General features: G+C 42.7%; 1 protein-coding gene across 3 annotated transcripts in view; it reads left to right on the top strand.

The window, feature by feature from the left end:
* LOC119806943 (TRPM8 channel-associated factor 1) overlaps positions 1–8518 on the top strand; it is a 45675-nt gene extending 37157 nt beyond the window's left edge. For 2 of the 3 annotated variants that reach the window (XM_038319059.2, XM_038319060.2), the window contains exons 4-9: positions 111–208; positions 935–1148; positions 1440–1679; positions 2477–2814; positions 4262–4512; positions 7335–8518. In XM_038319059.2, the coding sequence (XP_038174987.1) occupies positions 111–208; positions 935–1148; positions 1440–1679; positions 2477–2814; positions 4262–4512; positions 7335–7344 (1151 nt within the window). In that variant the 3' untranslated portion in view covers positions 7345–8518. Of the gene's footprint in view, positions 1–110; positions 209–934; positions 1149–1439; positions 1680–2476; positions 2815–4261; positions 4539–7334 lie in introns of all 3 variants that reach the window. The other variant, XM_038319061.2, reaches the window with a different exon arrangement.
* Positions 8519–20383: the final 11865 nt, after the last annotated feature.

Raw genomic sequence — 20383 nt, 5'->3', positions numbered from 1 at the left:
GGCAGTGTTTGGCAGAATCAGAGCGGTATAGCGGGGAAAGGAGTGGCTGACGTTATGAGGGGTCTGTGCAGCACTGTATGGAGCAGTCTGCCCTTCCTGTGCTTTGGCAGGCACGCGATACTGCTGGATGAGCACCGGACTCTACATACCCGGAAGGCAAATCATAGAGGTCTCCTTGCCTGAAGATGCTGCCGCTGCTGATCTGAAGGTAGGGCCACTCCCCATCTCACTCCATGATGCAGAACCCCAATGCTCTGGCATCGGATAGGGTCTGCATAACTCACTACTGACAATTCACTCTTTAAACACTTTTCCCAAAAAAAAAAAAAAAAAAAAAAAAAAAAAAAAAAAAAAATGTTGGCCGGGCGATGGTGGCGCACGCCTTTAATCCCAGCACTCGGGAGGCAGAGGCAGGCGGATCTCTGTGAGTTCGAGACCAGCCTGGTCTACAAGAGCTAGTTCCAGGACAGGCTCCAAAGCCACAGAGAAACCCTGTCTCGAAAAACCAGAAAAAAAAAAGAAAAACACTTTTCCCTTCTTAATGGTAAGGAAACATTGTTTTGATATATAACGAAATATATCGAAGTGATACATTTTGGATCCCAGGACTCTGTAAATCATCTTGCCTCAGAATAGCCATCTCTGCTCTTAAAATTTGTTCTTTTGACTTACATAATAGAATTAGGACTAAGAGACCTCGATAGAAGGTTCCCTGACATTCTATAAGCATTCAGTCAGTGAGTATTAGCTTACTTTCTGTCTCATAACTTAGGACATATGAACTGAAAAAATGCTATTTTATGACTACCATATATGACATCATCAGTGGTACATGGGGTCATAGCCTAATCCCCTTCCTGAGTCCATATCCTGTTCTTTCTTCTACCACCCACACATACTCCATGTGACTCTGAGGATGATTTCTCTGCTTCAGATACAAATTGGCTGTCATACTGATGACCTGACCAAGGCCAGCAAGCTTTTCCGAGGCCCCCTTGTGATTAACCGGTGTTGTTTGGACAAGCCCATGAAATCCATCACCTGCCTCTGGGGTGGTCTCCTTTATATTATCGTGCCTCAGAATAGCAAATTGGGCTCTGTGCCCATCACCGTGAAGGGGGCTGTCCGTGCTCCATACTACAAGCTAGGTGAGTCGACATTATAAGGGTACATTGAAAAGTGGCAGGCTGAGAATGAAGAAGTTTCTGGGGCTATTTAGTACAGGAGACAGGGGTAGACCAGTGGAGGGAGGTGGTTGGTTTCTTTAAGTTCTGCTTTGGTGCCAAGAAAAAAAATTAAATTGTACCCATAGGGGCTTCCAAGGGTGGAGAAAAGGGATGGCTTTCATCTTGGGATTCTCTGGGGTTCAAGTGGCAAGCATGTTTTAACTTAAGGGACTTTGAAAAGGACGCTTTAAAGTCTATTGCCTCTATTCATAGGGGAGACATCCCAGGAAGAATGGAAGAGGCGTCTCCAGGAACATCCTGGTCCATGGGGAGAGCTAGCCACCGACAACCTCATCCTGACTGTGCCAACTGCAAATCTTCGAGCTCTGGAGAATCCCGAGCCACTGCTCCGCCTCTGGGACGAGGTGATGCAGGCTGTGGCGAGGCTGGGTGGTGAGCCCTTCCCTTTGCGTCTGCCTCAGAGGATTGTGGCTGACGTACAGATCTCAGTCGGTGGGTATTCTGAGTGATACTTGCTTCCCCAAGTATTTTCTTCCTTCTTTCCACAGCCATTGAGGCAAAGAGAGCGAGAATGTTTTTTGCTAGCAAGACATGTAGATATATTCCATTTGGATTAAATGGAAATGGGAGAGATTACATCAAAATAAATATTAGCTTAAGTTAGCATGTCATGAAATCAAAAGATGCCACTTGAGCTTTGTTGGGCTCCCCTCAGGAATCTTAAGAAGTTGGAAAATACAGCAGAGGGCCTTAACCTAGTTGAGGTAACTGGAAAACTCAAAACAAAGAGCTATTTGAAAATGAGTCCGGAACCCTAAACAATGGGCACGTACAAGCATGGAAGCACCATGAAAAATTTTCTAGATCCTCATTTTTACACTGCATGACTATATCTTGCAGTGTGCTGTCAATGTAGGTAATCCCGCATTGAAGGATGGGGCAGAGGCATCTTCAGAGAGTTTGAGAAAGGGTTATAAATTAGTCTCACATGGGTACCACGACCACCCCACCCCATAAAAGCAGGACACTCAAATAAGCAGCATGATGAATGGCCTTCAGCAACCTGTACTCCTCCAGGGCTCAAATCAGAAGAAAGATGAAAATGTCACTGTAGAATGAGCACAAAGAACACCTGGAAGTTGTCTGGGCTTGGATGACCTCTTGGAGCAATAAGGGTGTTAGAAGGAGCCGGGGGTCTACTGTGCGTTTTGGAAAAGAGGCCGTTCACAGACAGACGTAATGACGAGATGAGAGGATGCTGACCTGCCCTTCTTCTTCTGTATCCTCAGGCTGGATGCATGCCGGGTACCCCATCATGTGCCACCTGGAGTCGGTGCAGGAGCTCATCAGTGAGAAGCTCATCAGGACCAAGGGGCTGTGGGGCCCTGTGCACGAGCTGGGCCGCAACCAGCAGAAGCAGGAGTGGGAGTTCCCACCACACACTACTGAAGCCACCTGCAACCTGTGGTGTGTTTATGTGCATGAAACGGTCCTGGGAATACCGCGGAGCCGTGCCAATATTGCCCTGTGGCCCCCTGTCCGGGAAAAGAGAGTCCGAATCTACCTAAGCAAGGGGCCCAATGTGAAGAACTGGAACGCCTGGACTGCACTGGAGACATACTTACAGGTACTGGGAACGACTGCAGGGCAGCAAGGCAGGGGGAGCACCAGGATCACATGGTTAAATGATACGCCAGTGACCGTGCAGGCTGCCTACTCCATCGGCTTCCCACATTTCAGTCACATGAGTCCCTGTGAGAGTCTAGGGCTAGCAGCACATAATGATGGCTATCCGTGCAGTACTTTGTGTGACCCTACGAAGTATACAGCCCTGCATTGGCTTAATAATGTCAATCATACTGCCGTAGTGTAGTAAAGAGTGCATAGCACTGAGAAATCTTAAATCTGGTTGAGTTGCATGGAGTCCTATAAATACACTCTGTTGTCCATGGCTTTAAAGCCAATCATACCAGTGATAGAAACCAAGCTCTCCTACTTCATAGCTCTCAGGCCACCCTCCTCACTCATTCTATGATGGGTTGTGACCCATTTTTTCCTTAGATGAGTATACTGCTTCCTTGCTATCGAAAAGCTTCATTATGCTAAAGCTTTGGCACAGATTCCACTGTATATCGGCAATCCAGGACTCCTCTCTGCCTTGGATCTGGAGCTTCCCCTTGCCTTTGAACTGACTTTCTATTCCCCAGTTTTTCAGCCCCAGTGCCTGGATCAGTCTCTAGGTCACTCCGGGGAGTGACATCATCTTGGATTTAAGCCCGGCATGATTTATTCTGGTTCTCCCACCTGTTCAAACCCTTCACCGTCCATGCTCAGTGCTACTTTCTCCTTATGTGCTCATCCATGAAGTGAAGACATGTTTGTTCTAATAACTACCAAAAGGCCCCTGAACCCCAAAACCATGTGACCCTGGCTAGTGTGGGCTCATTCCAGTAGCCACATGAAGGTGACTTTTAAACGGGCCCTGTGGCTCTTTCAAGTATGAGCTTTGTCCAGTGGCTCCTAAAGGTGACAACTTCTAAAATTCTTGTTCTTTGTTATAATTATCTATAGACTTCTACCTAGTTCACTCTCTCTCCCAAAGGCCATTTTTAGTGGCCTTGTGAATCAGTGTTAGGATGAGGATTTGGGGGAGTTCCAAGCTATGGGAATTTAACCTCGAGACTGTGAAGGCTAATGAGGATTGCTCCACCCCAGCCAGTTTTAAAGCCCCATATTCTTATCACATTATTCTCTCCGTGAGCTCGTGGGTAGATGAACAAGGACAGTGTGAGAAGCACTGATTGCCGGAGCTGCTTCTGTGACTGTCACTCACTGCGCGTCTGCCAGGCACTGCGTCCTGGCCTCGACATTTTTCTTAAGATTAGTAAATGAGAGAGGAGGGCCTGAGGCCTGCACACAGAATGATCCATGATGGATGAAAAGCTAAATTTAGAAAGCTGAACTGACAACTTCACGTGTGTGTGTGTGTGTGTGTGTGTGTGTGTGTGTGTGTGTGTGTTGTGCCTTATTTTGGTGGATTGGGCGTCTCACCTGCTTTCAACTTTCCCTTCTAGCTCCAAGAGGCCTTTGGTTGGGAGCCGTTTATTCGTATCTTCACAGAGTACAGAAACCAGACCAACTTGCCAACAGACAATGTCGACAAAATGAATCTGTGGGTGAAGTTGTTCTCCCAGCAAGTGCAGAAGAACCTGGCTCCGTTCTTTGAGGCCTGGGCCTGGCCCATCCAGAAGGAATTGGCTACCAGCCTAGCCTATCTGCCTGAATGGAAGGAAAATATAATGAAATTGTACCTCCTCACACAGATGTAAGGAGTGCCCATCGAGGTGGCAGGTAGAGAGGTTTGGGGAGGTAGGCAGAGGCTGGGGTTTACTCCTCTACCTCTGTCTTCTAAAGTTCTGGCTTTGTCCTCTTAATTCATTGCTCCTGTGTCTTATTCCTGACTTCTGTCTCTTCGAAGCGGGTTAAGAACACGGCACAAAGTGAAGCCAGACTTTCTTAGGAACAAGGCCTGTGTTGTTTAGGAGCCCCACCCCTTTGCTTCTCATTTGTCACACACCCTCCTGACCCTGGACTGGCCCAGTGCTGGGAGCTTGGGCATTTAGGTCTGTGCTGACCATTGGTCTATCGTGATGGGCCATAGAAGGCAGTCCTTCCCTTGTCTTCGGGATAGGTATAGAAGTCTCTGCCTCTTGGGGTGGTCATGGAGTGTCTGATTGATGGTTTTAAAGAAGCCTGTGAACTGTATGGTGCATGCCAACTAAGGGTTGCTTCATTTCATGCTGATCCATCATTCTCTTCCACAGCTCAGAGGTTAACAGCAGCTTTTTTCTTAGCAGACTCCTGGTGCCCAAACACTAGGTCTTTTATTGACCTTTTGTATGTCACTGGCAAGATCCTTGACTTGTCCATGGCTCTATGATCTCATCCTATAAATTGGGATCAATTTCATATGATTATTGGGAGAACCGAGCTTTGCAATGCTTCTAAAACTGATTATAGCAGTTAGAGGGTGTGAGAAAATGTCATATTTAATTAACCCAAAATGATTATAGAGCTAGACTTCACTTTTAGATGGTATTAGCAGATGTGGTCATAGCCTTTTAAGGTTTTTAAGCTGATATATAAAAATATAAAACCGGCATATATTAACAAGATGCCATGTAATGTCTAATGTATGAATACAGTTTTTTATTTCTGAGTTGGGTAAAATGCATCTGTCTACTCCAGCATCTATCATTTCTTCAGACAAAATGCCTTCAAAATCATTTATAGTTTGTTTTTTTTTAAATATACAGTGCATAACTGCTACTGAGGGCCAATGGGTAAAGACACCTGCTGCCAAGACTCAAGACCTGAGTTCAATTCTCAGAACTCATTTAGTAGGAGAGACCCAACTCTTGCATGTTGTCCTCTGACCTCCACAGGTGTTCTGTGATACACACACAAACACACTAAATAAATTTAAAAGAAATGATTTATCTGCCCTACCTATCTTACACTACACATACCAACACCTAAGATGATTTTGGTACTTTAATTTATGAATCTAAAGAAAGGATTCGACACTCACAATGGAGTTTTTCCATGGTTGTTTGATACCAGGCTTCTCGATCTAGGTAGAGCTGGCTGACTTCAAACTCAGTGATCTTTCGTCCTCAGCCTCCAAGTGTTGGAGTTACAGGTGTGCACAGCCACACCCAGTTTCACTGTGCAGTCCTTTTTCTTTTGTCTTTCACAGCTACTTATATTTGACCGCTTTACCCAGTTCTTTCAGTTCAAATTCCTTCTTTAATAAAATCCAGAGTGGAGATCTTAACAAAAACCAGAACAATCGTAAGATAGTGTTTAGCGTTTGCAAACAATAGATACCCAGCTTTTGATATATTTCCACAGGGAGGTTCAAGACACAATTGCTGTCAAGGGTTACTGATTACACATCTACAGAAAACTTCACTTTGGAGCAAGATAATTCCACAGAACTAACCCAAATTTCATTAGTTATTACACATTCAAAGATCTCTTGGGTTTCCCCCATTTTCTTTTAAAGTTTCTTTCATAGTTTTAATGAGTGTTTTCCTCTAGGATTGATGTTGTGCATAACCAGTGTTCCCTCTTATTTTCAATTTGTTTTAGTCTAATCTATTTTATTTATATAGCTTGTTAGTGGGTGAATGCCAGACTATAAAGTTTATGTGTGTGTTTCTTTATCATGCACCTTCTCAATTCTAGATTTATATCATGGATATTTATCACTGAGGCATTTTGAACACAAACTTTCAATCTTAATAAAATAATTATTTTCAATTATGCACTATTACGTGTGTGCCAGGCATTGTACTGGTTCCCATATATAGGTTTATCACTTACTCTTCCCAATAATATCATGAAGTAGAAATTATTATCACTTTTATTTTATGAATAACAGAATTGTATTTTGTGGAGAGTCAGTCAATTATGTGAGACTCCACTGCTAATAAGTCATAGGACTATGAGTTTGAAGCCAAGCATTCTGATTGCAGATTGGGTCTTCATAATCGTGGAGCTTTGAATAGCCAAATAAAGAAACAAACCAGTAACACAGAACATTTATCCTCCTGCTTGCCAGAGCATGGGCTTGTCATGCTTAGCCCTTATCTAACCTTAGCAGAACAAAAAGACTCTCTGGTTCTCCGGAATATCTCCGGAGAGAGAGAATTTAAATCAGACTCCTAAAGTGCTTCCCGGTAGAAATGTGATGAGCCATTAGCATCAGGCAACTCTTTAGGTTCCGGTTATTCAGACTGTTTGTCACTCTCCCTGAGTACATGAGGGCATCTTTGGGATTATTGGGTTTTGAATCATGATCTATTTTAGTGAAGTACCTGATTTCCCAACGTTCCAAATGCTTCGTGTTTGCAGAGAGAAAATTGGATCTTCGATCTTTCAGGATAAGCTTTTTCCATTCTCACCCCTCCGGCTTGATCTGTTTCCATTCTCACCCTACCCCTTTAATCTGCTTTCAGTTGTAAAGCCTGGGATCTTTTCGGTAAAGCTATCTATGCTGTTTCCCTGTCGAAAGCTTCCAATGGTGCTGCCGATTTCAGACGATGGACTAAACCTGTGCCTTTGCCTTCCCTCCTTTCCCAGGCCCCACTGAAACTGAAGACAAGGAATACAAAAGAGAATTGAGACACTGAGACACTCAGCAAAGAAAACTAAAAAAAATCATTTGGTTGAAGAAGAGCGCAACAAATTTCTGGAAGAGATAAAGTAAATGAGGCTTGCTAATGAATGGGAAATATGAAGGCACGTTTTCAGACAGAATACACTGATCTGACCATCGTAACCCCAAAGAGACTTGAACACTAGAAAAGTCTAGCTACTAAATAATTGTACCAGTTGTAAATTGACCCCCGTTCTACCCTACCCCAAACCCTTGTACATAGAACACAGAAAATCTACCATTGGTACTAGTGAAGCTGATATTGTTATTGTTGTTTGAATAAAGGAATCAAATAAAGCGCCTAAGGAGAGGGAAGAATTAGTGTTCCAAGGGATACTCTTTTCATGGAAATAAGTGGCCCCTAGCCTTTTTGTTGGTTTTCTTCTGAGATGTGGGACTCCTGTTCACATACCCAGGGCTTCTAGTCATAGGAGAGATTTGCTGGAGAAACAGGAGTCCTTTTAAAAGACAACAGTTAGCACAGGTTCTTAATGTGGATTTTCTGACAAGAATTCCATGCATGGAAGGAAACAAGGGAGACTCCTACCAAAAATAACAACTTAGATGTAAAAATATTTTTTTAAAAAAATATTATAAACATAAGGAAACAAAATTCACTTAGAAAAAAATTCCTTAAAATTTTGGCCATCTCTGCAGGGAGATCTGAAGGGCATTTGTAAGATAACATATGAAGGGAAAATTTTGAACATTTTTAAAGCAAAATAAAACTGCCAAAAATATTCAGTAGATAGGCTGGAAAATGAAATAGAATGAATCTCCCCCACATATGCAACAAAATGAAGTAATAGGAAGGAAAACAATAAGAAGGAAGGAAAGAGAAGTAGACAATCACTGTTTAACCGCTGTGAGTTCCCAGAAGACAGGACATAGATAACATTAGATGAACAGAGAAGAAGAAAGACTTAATGAGGGGACCCCATGCCAATTACATCTAGGTACAGTGCTAGGAGAAAATGAAATAGTAGGGCTAGAACATATTCAGAGCGCCCAGAGAAAGGGAAACAGTCGAGTCAAACCTGGACGAGAAGTGTCTGACAACTTCGGCTACAGCGCTGAGTGTTAGAAGTCAAGGGAGCAGTGGATTTACTTTTCTGGAACTCCATATGGGTCCGATTGTCGAGAGTGATGTAGAAATAAAGATAGCTTTTGGCAGGTGAGTTTTTAGGAACTCTCTTTCCCTCCTCTGTACTCTTATTAAGAAAATTTTCCTTGTTAAAAAAAAAATGAGGATTAAAGTCCCAAAAAAAGGAGGAAAGTTGTCCTGGACAATGGTGGGCTTCACCCAGGATGTCTAAGTCTGGAGTGGGAGTTATCTAATAGACCCATTTTAGGAAAGAACACAACCGTTGGGCTCCGAGAAGAATGCGCCAAGGTAGTTCGGAGTAAATGAGGCATTTGGAGATGCGGAAGACATACAGTCTTCTATCACAAAAAAAAAAAAAAAAGAAGAAAAGAAGAAAGAATATGTCAAGAAATTTAGGCTCGACTGTGCAGGGAGATAGAATGGGGTAGGATTCTGAATGGACTATGAGAAGAGACTTGATTCACCATTGGCAGTAGGTAGATACGTTTTGTTTCCAGTGGAACAGGCATATGACATTGGGAGTGTAGAAATATGTATATCTGTCCACCTGTCTCAGTTAAAAAGTATTTTAATAGCCAAAATAACGTAGATGCCACTTACGGGTCTTCAGTGTTCTGATTGCCTAGGAACAAAGCCTGAAAGAACAGAAGTGGGAAGTGACGTTATCCTGCTGAGGGACAACAGAGTAGAGACTGGATTCCTTGGGAGAAGAGGAGTAGAGGGAAGAGTGGGGCTACTTGAATATTCAAAGTGGGGTTGAACACAAACTGTTCAATTAATGGAACACAGCTATATGGTCAGTGTTAATCATTAGACCCTCAAAAGAATGAAAAATGACATATCTATTAAACATTTGGAGAAAGGCAGGTAAGGGAAAGGTGGAGAAGATGTACGTTAAATAATCCTTATCTTTTGTAATGGTGAATTATTAAAGATTGTCTAAAGTTAATAAGTCAAGAGATTATTGTTCAAACATGTTATTTAAGGGTAGGAAGCTGCTAGCCACCAAGAAGATCCAAAAAATAGATATTGTTAAAAAGCATCTAGTAAATGGGATTAGAGAAGGGGGTAGGGTGGGGACTGTGTTTTCATTTCAAGGTCCTCTGTATTATTTAATTTTTTACCTTGTGCATGTATTACTTGGAAAAGTTTGTAATAAACCAAAATAAAATATCCTTCAGAGACTTTATATTGACTAAGATATGGTTGAACCAAAACTATTAACTAGCTGGCAAAGGTAGCAAGCATTGGGGTTCATCCAATGTGCCAGTCTAAGTGGTCACAAGTCCTCCATGACCCTGTAATTCTAGCTACTCTGTCTGGCAAGATTCAAGCACACTTCACCTCCTCTTATTTCTACGGCTATTCAACAGAACACAAAGCCTGCTGCTGTTCTTGCAAGCCTTGTAATTAAGCTTCCTGTCTAGCAGGCTTGCAGTACTTTGGAATGAAGGAGTATCTGTAAGGCTGACCATGGGGCTGTATTACTCTCGGATCTTCAAGCAAACTTTATTTATTAAAATACAAATGAAAACTTACTCATTCTGTTGTTTGGGGCAGGATATGCAGCAACTACACCTGAGACCAAGTATTCTGTAGGCAGCCACTCCCTGGGTTAAACCTCCTGTCAGTTCCTTGAAGTTGCAGGAATAAGCTTGAATTCTCTGACCTTTGATCAAGATGGAGCAGATTCACCTCTATAGGCCATCTTAATATCTAAAACACCAAGTAACCTCACCCTAGGTTGGGATATCTTGTTTGTAGTCTCTTCTTAAGGCAGACCTCTTGTCAATAACTTTGAAAGAACAAGAGTAGGCATAAGCTCTCTGACCTTCAGTCAAGGTGGAATGGACCCACTTCTGTAGGCCCCCACACAAAATGAACCTGAATATTCATTTTCATTAGATTGCGTGTGTGTGTGTGTGTGTGTGTGTGTGTGTGTCTGCATGTGAATAATCTAATAAAGAGTAGTAGAAAACATTTTCTTCAGTACCCCAATTACCTCACTGAATTTATAACCTGTGTGTGACCGGAAACTAAGTTGGTAAAAGTTTTGGCTTCATTTGACTTTCAACTTCTCTGGTAAACTAAATTAAACCACAAGGATAATTGCCTCCCCAAGTAAAAGTAAAACTCCTTCATATGGGGGCTCTACAGACACATTTCACTCAGCGCTGAGGAGCACTTGCTACTCAACCAGAGGACCAAAGTTCGGTTCCCAAGTCTCTTTTGACAACACACAATTGTCTGTAGCTTTAGTTTAGAGGAATCTAATGCCCTCTTCAGGCCTCTGCAGAACCATGCCCACAGGCAAAACACCATACACATTTAAAAATAATATTTGAAGAAAAATAATTATAAATTTAGGACTTTTGTACATTAGCTACCCAACATTTGAGTGCCCTATTTTAGCCTAGCAAGTAAATTAATTCATACATATTTACATTTACCACAATTGTTCTAGGGCCTAGAAATATAACTAATAAAACAAACCTTTTGCAATTCTAATTTCCTTTCTGTTGCCATCACAAAACACCCGGATGAAAAGCAGCTTTAGTAGAAAAGGGTTTATTTGGCTTATACTTCCAGGGCATAGTCCCTCATTGAGGGAAGAAATGAGTACTAAACCTCAAGCAAGAGCTTGACGCAGAAACCATGGAGGAATTCTGATTGCTGGCTTTCTCACTGCCCCGTGCTTAGCTATCCTTCCTATGCAAACCAGGATGACCTACCTGCCCTGGGAATGATACCACCCTCAGGGAACTGAGCCCTTTGCATCAAATAATAATAAAGGCCATGCTGATATGAGCAATCCCACAGTTGAGAATGCTCTTCTTAGTTGACTGTAAGCTATATACAGTTAAGGTAATGTTGACTAGGACACTGGTCCTCAGGGTGCTATGTTCTAATATGAACATAAATATTCTAGAAGAAGATGTGGTGTATTATAAAGAAAAATATTGTAGATAAGGATGGAAAAGTGGACGGATGGGTGAGGCCCATAAAATGGACATATTTGCTGCTTTATGTAATGTGATCTAGAGAAGCTTCTGAGGGTGATATTTAAGCAGATCCTATAAAAGAATGGTGCATCACACCATGCAATTAACTCAAAACAAAGGGAAGTAAAAGTATGCGAAGCACATAGAAGAAACACTAAAGCAGACGCTTTGGAATGCCATCAGTAAACAGCTACTTTCCCAGATGTAAATCTTTTTTGCTGATATTTATTTTTATCGATGTGCATTTGTATATATCTTTGCATCTATATATCATGTGTCTGCAGGTTCCCAAGGGCACGAGAAAGGGGTATCAGATCCCCTGGAGTTGAAGTTACATGTGAGTTACCCAGCACGAGTGCTGGGAACTGACTTCTGGTTCCTCTTTGAGAACAGCAAGCATTCGCAACGCCCAACCCATCGTTTCTGCCCCCACCAAATGAAAGTCTTGACCACAGAAGTGTGGGATAACCATTAGTAGGATTCACTGACTGTTACAGTTTTAAGTATGAACGTGCCCCCATCCCCCAAAACACTCCTGTGTTAAAAGCTTGGACACCAACAAATTAGGTCCCTTTAAGAGAAGGGATCTAGCAGAAAGTTGTTCATTAGGGATGTGGCCTTGAAAGAGGTGTTGGAAGTTTGGCTCCTCCCGCTCTCTGTTTCCCAGATGGCATGAGGATCACAAGTATGCTACACTACACATTCCTTACCATGATGGTCTACCTCATCCAAAAGCAACAGGAAATGGACCATAGGCAGAAATGTCTGAAAGTTTAAGCCCAGACAGACCCTTTCTTTATTCAAGTTTATCATCTTGGGTATCTTGTCACATCAATGCATAGCTGACCAACACACTGACCTAGTGGAAACTCACAACTTTTGAGTTTCAATTGTGAAACTTCAAAATTAAGTAGTAATTTTCAGTAAAATTTTTGGCTTCTCCATTCTGAAATTACTGTCCAATAGGAAACAAGTAGGTTCATTTAGTGGTTGCTATGCTTTTTGCCAAATGTAATGAATAGAAACACAATTTTATCCATTAGCACACTGATGTCTGGGTCCTTATCAATGATCTGATGCATTCAGGAAAATGGAAATGTGAACCAAATTCATATGAAGAAGATTGATTAAAAACATGATTTGGTTTACTCAGCCATGGACATTTTAGTCTACTTATTGGAGTTCATTTGGACATAAGATTAGAGTACTGGGTAACTTAGGTCCCATGATTCCAGGCTTCCCATTCCACATCCACCTTCATCCCACTGACCAGACTGTTGTCTATTTGGCTTTAGCTGAAATTAAAGACACCCATGATCAGAAAATCTCAGTATAATCAGAGACTTTAAAAGAATTGGTTTTAATATCATAAGAAATTTTGAAAAGAAATCAATAATTATTAATGGTTTCAGAAAAACGTGCTAATTAGCAGGCATATGGATATTAACTTACTCATTCTCTACAAGAGGTTTTTGTTTTTTTTTTTTTCATAGAAACTTTGTTTTATGGTGCTGAGGACCACGAGGATTGAACATGGTTAGGTAAACAATCTATCCCTAAACTATTTTTCCCATCCTTCCTGTGGGCCCATTGACCATTAGTGAGTGCCAGTTCCCACGCTCTAACCCCTCTGGTATCTCAATACCTTCAGCCTGAATAAACTTGTGCATAGAAATGTCTGTGAAGATATGGGCATCATATTGGTTTTGTTGAGTAAAGATAATTTGTCTACTGTGGCTAGTGAATAGGATATTTCAGAGTTTGAGAAACATCAATTGTTAGGTTCAAACTGACATAATATTGCTGATTCCCAAAAGTTCAAGTCTTCCATAAATACTAAGGTTTATATATGACCTAGATGTGGCAGAGTTTACAGATGTAAGACCACCCTTGTCTCATACTAGAGGAAGAAATCTAGACAGCAATCTGTATCTCTGCAGCAGTAATGTGTTCTAATCTGTCTAATTAGCGGCTCCCCCCACAGATGTTCCACACACTTCTAATACAAGCAGACAAAAAACGTAGGTCCTAGTTAATTTCACAGATCTACCAAAGGAGAATGTGAAAGTTTTTCTAACCAGAACTTAGGACTGGCCACCTGCCAAAAGAAGCTAAGGAGCTCAGGTTTGTTGTTTTCAATAAAGCAGATTGATGCTTGCCCTTGGAGACAATTGAGGTATTCCGAATAAAAGCTATCACAAATGTAGCAGAGAATTAAATGTGAACTAGTGAGTCTCCCATGAATGCTCAAGTTAATAATTTTCCCCTTGCTCCTATTAGAAAGAAACTTTCATAAATAGACTTGAAAATCAGACTGTGTGGAGCTATATTTATAATAGTGTTTAAACTCTTCTCTCTCCTCTAAGAGGAAGAAGCCAAGATAGGATCCCATGTGTTAGACATTTATTAAGGGAAGTGGTTGTTAGATGATGTGAAGAGGGGCCAAGAGGAGGCTGGGAGCAGCACTAGACTGCCGTGTAGGAGAAAGAAGAAAGCTAAGGCTGACATTGCATACAGATCTCATGGAGTTTCTTCAAGACCACTGTGGAGTCCTTGAGCTAAAATCACCATCAGCAGCATCCCTTGTCTTCCATGAGTGCCCAGGCCTGCTATATAATTCCTGGTATATTCAATAACTGGCTGGGAGAACCCTTGGGCAGTATTGGCGCCAAGGGTTCCAGGACACACCAGCTGAGACCAACTGGCACTTGCATGGCCTGCAGTTGGAAATCTGAGAGCAGCGCTTTCATGGCCATCACATTATTTTTTATTAAAAAAAACATCTGGAGACACCTGTTTTGGAACATCTCTGCGGCTTAGTGAACCTCTCTAGTGACTCACACCAGTCAAAGCACATCGGTGGATTCAACCATCTCGTCTCCTAAATTAGATCAGAGCTAATCTTTTCCACATTCTTGAGAACATTATGGGAAAGAATATACAAGACCACATTAAACTAAACTTGCGGTTAAAAATAATTGAAGGACAACGATTATTAATTATAGTTCACAATTAGAACGCATTTATATGAAGCTATATCATTTGGCTTAGTGATTAAACTGGAATAACTACAGATAATGCCTTCTAGTCTACAAAACTACACCAACATACCGCGAGTAACAACAGCTATTCAAATTTTCCATTATATAGTGGACAATTAAGTAGTTTTAGGGATCATGGAGAATTTTCAGGAGGTCTTGTTCCATCAAACCACATTAGCCTGGAATCATACTACAAAACATCTGCTCAACTATTTTCATAGCAGCATTATTTGTAATAGCCAGAACCTGGAAACAACCTAGATGCCCTTCAGTGGAAGAATGAATGAAGAAACTGTGGAATATATACTTGTTAGAATACTACTCAGCAGTAAAAAAAACAATGATATCTTGAATTTTGCATGCAAATGGATGGAAATAGAAAACACTATTCTGAGTGAGGTAACCCAGACCCAAAAAGATGAACATGGGATGTACTCACTCATAATCGGTTTCTAGCCATAATTAAAGGACATCGAGCCTATAATTCGGGATCCTTGAGAAGATAATAAGAAGGTGAGCCCAAAGAAAAACATATAGCAATCCTCCTGGATATTGGAACTAGACACGATCGCCGGGCAAAAATTGGGAACTAGAGGGTGGGGCGAGACGGGGCCAAGGGAAGATGGGGAGAGAAAAGCGTGAAGGGGAGAATGGGGGGAGCTCAGAGGAATGGGATGCTTGGGATACAGGAAGGGTGGATATGGGAGCAGGGAAGTATATGTCTTAATTAAGGGAGCTATCTGAGGGTTGTCAAGAGACTTGACTCTAGAGGGGTTCCCGGGTTTCCAGGGAGATGCCCCCAGCTAGTTCCTTGGGCAGCTGAGGAGAGGGAGCCCGAAAAGGCCAGTTCCTATAGCCATACTGATGAATTTCTTGCATATCACCATAGAACCTCCACCTGGCGATAGATGAAGAAAATGACTGAGCCCCACATTGGAGCACTGGACTGAGCTCCCAAGGTCCTGATGAGGAGCAGAAGGAGAGAGAACATGAGAAAGAAAGTCAGGACCATGAGGGGTGCGTTCACCCATGGAGACGGTGGGACAGAACTAACGGGAGATCACCAACTCCAGTTAGAATGGGACTGATGGAACATGCGACCAAACCGGACTCTCTGAATGTGGCCGATGGTGGGGCCTGACTGAGAAGCCAAGGACAATGGTGCTGGGCTTTGATTCTTCTGCATGGACGGGCTCTGTGGGAGCCTTCTCAGCTTGGTCGATCACCTTCCTGGACCTGGGGGGAATTGGGAGGACCTTGGTCTTAACATAGAGTAGGGAACCCTGATGGCTCCTTGGCCTGGAGAGGGGGGGGGGTATGGGTGGAGGGGTGGGGAGGGAAGGGGGAGAAGGAGGGGAGGAGATGGAAATTTTTAAATATAAAAAAATAAACCATAAAAAAACATGAACCAGCAACAAAAAAAAATAAAATAAAATATCCAACATCTCTTGACCTAGGCTGTGATTGGTGCTTTGGATATTAAGATGGTAATTGCTTTGTTTGTTCCATGTATCATGGTAAAAATGTTTTTTTGTTGCTGCGTGATGGTGGTAGTTGTCTTTAATCCCAGCACTTGGAAGGCAGAGGTGGGCGGATCTGTGTGATTTCCAGGCCAGCCTGGTCTATAAAGTGAGTTCCAGGACAGGCATCAAAGCTACACAGAGAAACCCTGTCTCAAAAACAAACAAACAAACAAAAAAGTCTTTTGCTTTCTTCCCCTTTGGATTGGGGTATTTATTTAGAAATCATGAAAAATAAACACAGGCAGATTCAGCATTCACTGAGATGCCCTCCCGACTTTATCCTCTGTCTCTGTACCTCTTTTGTATCTGTCTATTCTGCCTAACATTTCTGATCCACGTGCCCCTATTCTGGAACATATGAACCCGTCAAGGCTGAACCCCAACAGAACATACATATATTCAAGCATATACATGCATTTGAAATAATTAACAAAAAATCATTTTAAAAAGAAACTAATGTTGTCCACTATACAACTTTAAAAAAAATTAAACAAAATTCATCGGACTGTACTCCTGGAAGCAATGACTGATAGTACATAGGAAAAAAAAAAAAAAAGGTTTGTTTTCTGGAGGGAACTTCCCCTTTGATAACGGGGGCGGGGGAGGCACTAGGTGTTCAGTAAATTTAAAGGAATCAATTGGGCCTGAATCCTAGGAGAATGAAAGATGGAGGCTCAATCAGAAATTACCCATGTGGATGACATGTGTCTAGGTTAGGATCCCAGGGCTCTAGGGAGTCAGTGCGTAACAGCTAATGTGATCACACTGAACTTTGGGATGGACACTGTAATGATGCCAAGATGCTTTGGTAGTCAGAGTGCTGGTTATACAACTTGCAAATCTGACTACTGTATGGATTTTTTTTAATAAGTAATTCTGACTGTCACTTTGTTTAAAATAACTTGGCCATGAGTATCTTCTGTTAAATAACCATTTACCCATTTACATAGAGTAAATTTCGATAACTGAGATTGCTAGGCCATGGAAAACATGCATGCATTTACACACTTTAATAAATATCCCTGGCTTTTCTTATTCTTACTGCTAATAATGCTTGCCCTTTTAGACTTTATTTTTTGGTTCTTCATGGCAGTGATTGGAAGGAAGACATGGTTTGGTTGTAAAAGTGAGACTTGGAAATGTATTTTCCACCCTAAAACCAAATCAGTAACTGGGCACCATTGTATGCTGTAATGAGTCTTTTTCTGTACCACCAGAAAACTCCCAAATAGTGATATGAAAACTTTTTATTAATTATGAAATCTCAGCCTATAGCTCAGGTTTGTTCCTAACTAGCCTTAACTATGACATAAACCAACTATTTACATGTGGTGTGCTACCTCTCTTCCACCTTGCACCTCCCATTTCCTCTCCCTGCCGTCTCTCCTGCATGTCTAGATTCATCCTCGGTTCTTCTTTTTGCCCAGAAGTCCTGCCTATACCTCCTGCCTAGCTGTTGGCCGTTTGACTCTTTATTAAACAATCACAACAATATATCTTCAAACAATACAAATATCCCCAAACAGTACGCATGTATGTGTATGTGCGTACACATGTGGGGATAAAGTGTGTATGCACATGCATATGGAGGCTCAAGAATGACCAATGTCTCATTGACCTGGAGCTTGCCAATTAGGCTAGACTAACTGGCCAGATAGCCTCAGGGGTCCTCCTCTTGTTGCCTCTACAGTGCTGTGATCATAAGGATGAACCACCACACATAACATTTTAATGCAGATTCTAGGGATAGAATATCTAAATGTCTGGGTGGAAAATCTTTAGCAACTACCCCCTCCCTTTGGTTCTGGGTCTGTGCAGGTCCAGAAAGCAATACAAAACTACTTGCTTAACTTTTCTAGGAATATACCTTTAACATTCTCTAACTTGTTTAAAGTAAGGGGAGGGCATGTACGTCACTTGTCTAAGGCATAACCTGTCACAGGCAGGGTGGTTTGAACCAAGGCGCTTCCGGAAGCTCTGGAGCTTGGCAGTCTGAGGTCAGGGGACAGGCAGGTCTGCTTTCCCTAAGGCCTTCCTCCTCAGCTTACAGGAGGGCAGCCATAGTTTCCCTGTGACATCACACAGTATTTCTGCATTCCTGTCTCCTTTTCTTCTCATAAGGACACTGGTTATTGTCTAGGGGGTGGAGATGACACATTAAGAGCTTCCTTTCAACTAAATCATCTCTTTAAAGATGCTCCCTAAAATTACAGTTATATTATGAGATACTGAGCATTACAACTTTATTAGAAAATTCTGGGGTAGGGGCACAAAATATTAGTATTAATAGTTTACTATATGAGATCCCGTACTAGGGAGGCAGCCCTAGACTAAATTTAACTTAACTGAAGATATATTGGATAAAGTCCCAAACAGAAACACAGTCAACATTTGCCAGCTGTGGGCTGAAGTCAAGGAGGGAAGGCAACTCCCGGTGACCATGGAAGGACATGAAGTGCTAGAACAGAAGCTGGTTATAGTGCTGACCCTCCTCCCGGCAGAGTGGAAGGCAGGAAAGAGTGCCTGGTGTATACAGAAAAGCATGGACGAGAGTCAAGCCAAGTAAACTGCCAGGTATCACAAAATAAAAATGCAAAGCGATGGACAACATTTCAACAAGGTCCTAGGGTAGATGCTGTTCACTCGTGAAGGGAACGAGCCAGGAATCTGCTTTGGCAAGACGGAGAGACTGCTGGGAAAATTCAGCATGGTGGTTATGAGAATATCTAGTGCTTTTTAATAATGCAAATAGAAGACGAAGCACAGTCATTTAAAAAATAAATGCATAGTTGTAAAAACCTCAATGGTTGAATGTATAGCTAGTGGTAGACCAAATGAGCTAAAGTCTCTTTGTAAGTATTCTCATCGTATCTTTTTACCTCTCTTTTGGTCCCCTTCCTTTCCATGAGAAAACAAAATCATACAGTATATTACAGAAGTATAAACAACACACTGCTATACAAAGCTGTGCTCAAACGGACACACTTATCTGCCCTTCCGCCTTCATTTTTCTGAGCCCCTTTGGGCATAAATTCGGGCAGTATCGAAGCTTTGACTTTAGTTTAACTTCTCCATCTTAGTCTTGCATGTGTAGATCACGTCATGGTCATGTTTTCTGCCCAGTAGCAATGTCTCTGGAATAGATTTCTATGCATACTCGGGCCAAAATGTCTAGTATGTGCTCCCCTCAGATGCACGGCCAGTGTCAACCACCAGGGGGCAGGCCCTGATGCCCGAGCCAGGGAGACGGTTAACACCGCAGTGAAGCTCTGATGTGGCACCGTGTCGGTTGGAGCCAGATTCCGGGTCTGACGCAGTTGCTGGGTCATGTTCACCCTGAAATCTGATTAATTGGAGATTTGAAATTTTATTTTTCTCCCTTGGTCCATCAAGAGCTTTGCAGAGAGTCCTCTCTCCAGGTAGGCTGCGTCAGCCTTCTCAGGGTGAGGTTCGCCTCCAGAAGATCGCTCCGAGGGCAATCACCCCTCCCGGTTACGGGAACAGCTCAGCTTCCCGAGGGCCAGGACTCCGGAACAGCCCCACCCCTAACCAGCCCAGTTCCCTGGATAGCCCACCCCGCAGGACAGCCCATCCTTACCGAACCCAGTTCCCTGGATAGCCCACCCCGCAGGACAGAACACCCTTAACCAGCCTTGTCCCTTGGTAGCAAGGCTCCTAGAAAAAACTCCGCCCCAGAGAAGCTCCATCCTGGAGACCCAAGACGGCCCCGCCCATGGAAGCCCCGCCCAGGGAAACCCAGCTCGGAAACTTAACCTGCTTCGGTGACAGCCCTGCCCTCCACGCCGGTCCCCAGAGGTCCCGCCCCTGTGCCGACCTTCATCGGGACTGCGCTCCTCTAGGTGCTGTTACAATCTCCGGGCACAGCGGCCTCCTCGCGTGAGTATTTTAGTCCTCGCGTGTTCTAGGGTGGGGCTGGATGTTCGAGCACCTGGGTGACTCTGGGAGGGAACCCCTAAAGTATCAGAAGGCTACCGGACGCCATTCCCGACAGTGTATCTTCCACAGGTCTGTTTCTTTTTTAGTTTCATTTATCTGGTACAATTTTCTACTTAACTCAGAACTGATTCATCTTTGCTCTTTACACTGGACTTCTTTGATAAAGGCGCGTGTTCGCGCGTGCAAGCGCATTTAGTTACAGAGCGGTGGGTGGGCCTGTCGTTTCTGGACAGCCCAAGTGGTTTTTGTGAGAGAACTTTCTTCTCAGACAAACTTAACATGACATTGAACTTGGAGTTCCTGATCCATCTGAATTTCCCACTGTTCACTTTCCTGGGAATTGCA

This window comes from Arvicola amphibius, chromosome 2 (genome assembly GCF_903992535.2).
Source record: "Arvicola amphibius chromosome 2, mArvAmp1.2, whole genome shotgun sequence".
NCBI classification, from domain to species: Eukaryota; Metazoa; Chordata; class Mammalia; order Rodentia; family Cricetidae; genus Arvicola; species Arvicola amphibius.
Note: the sequence above shows the minus strand (reverse complement) of the source record. Positions and strands in the feature narration are given on the sequence as shown.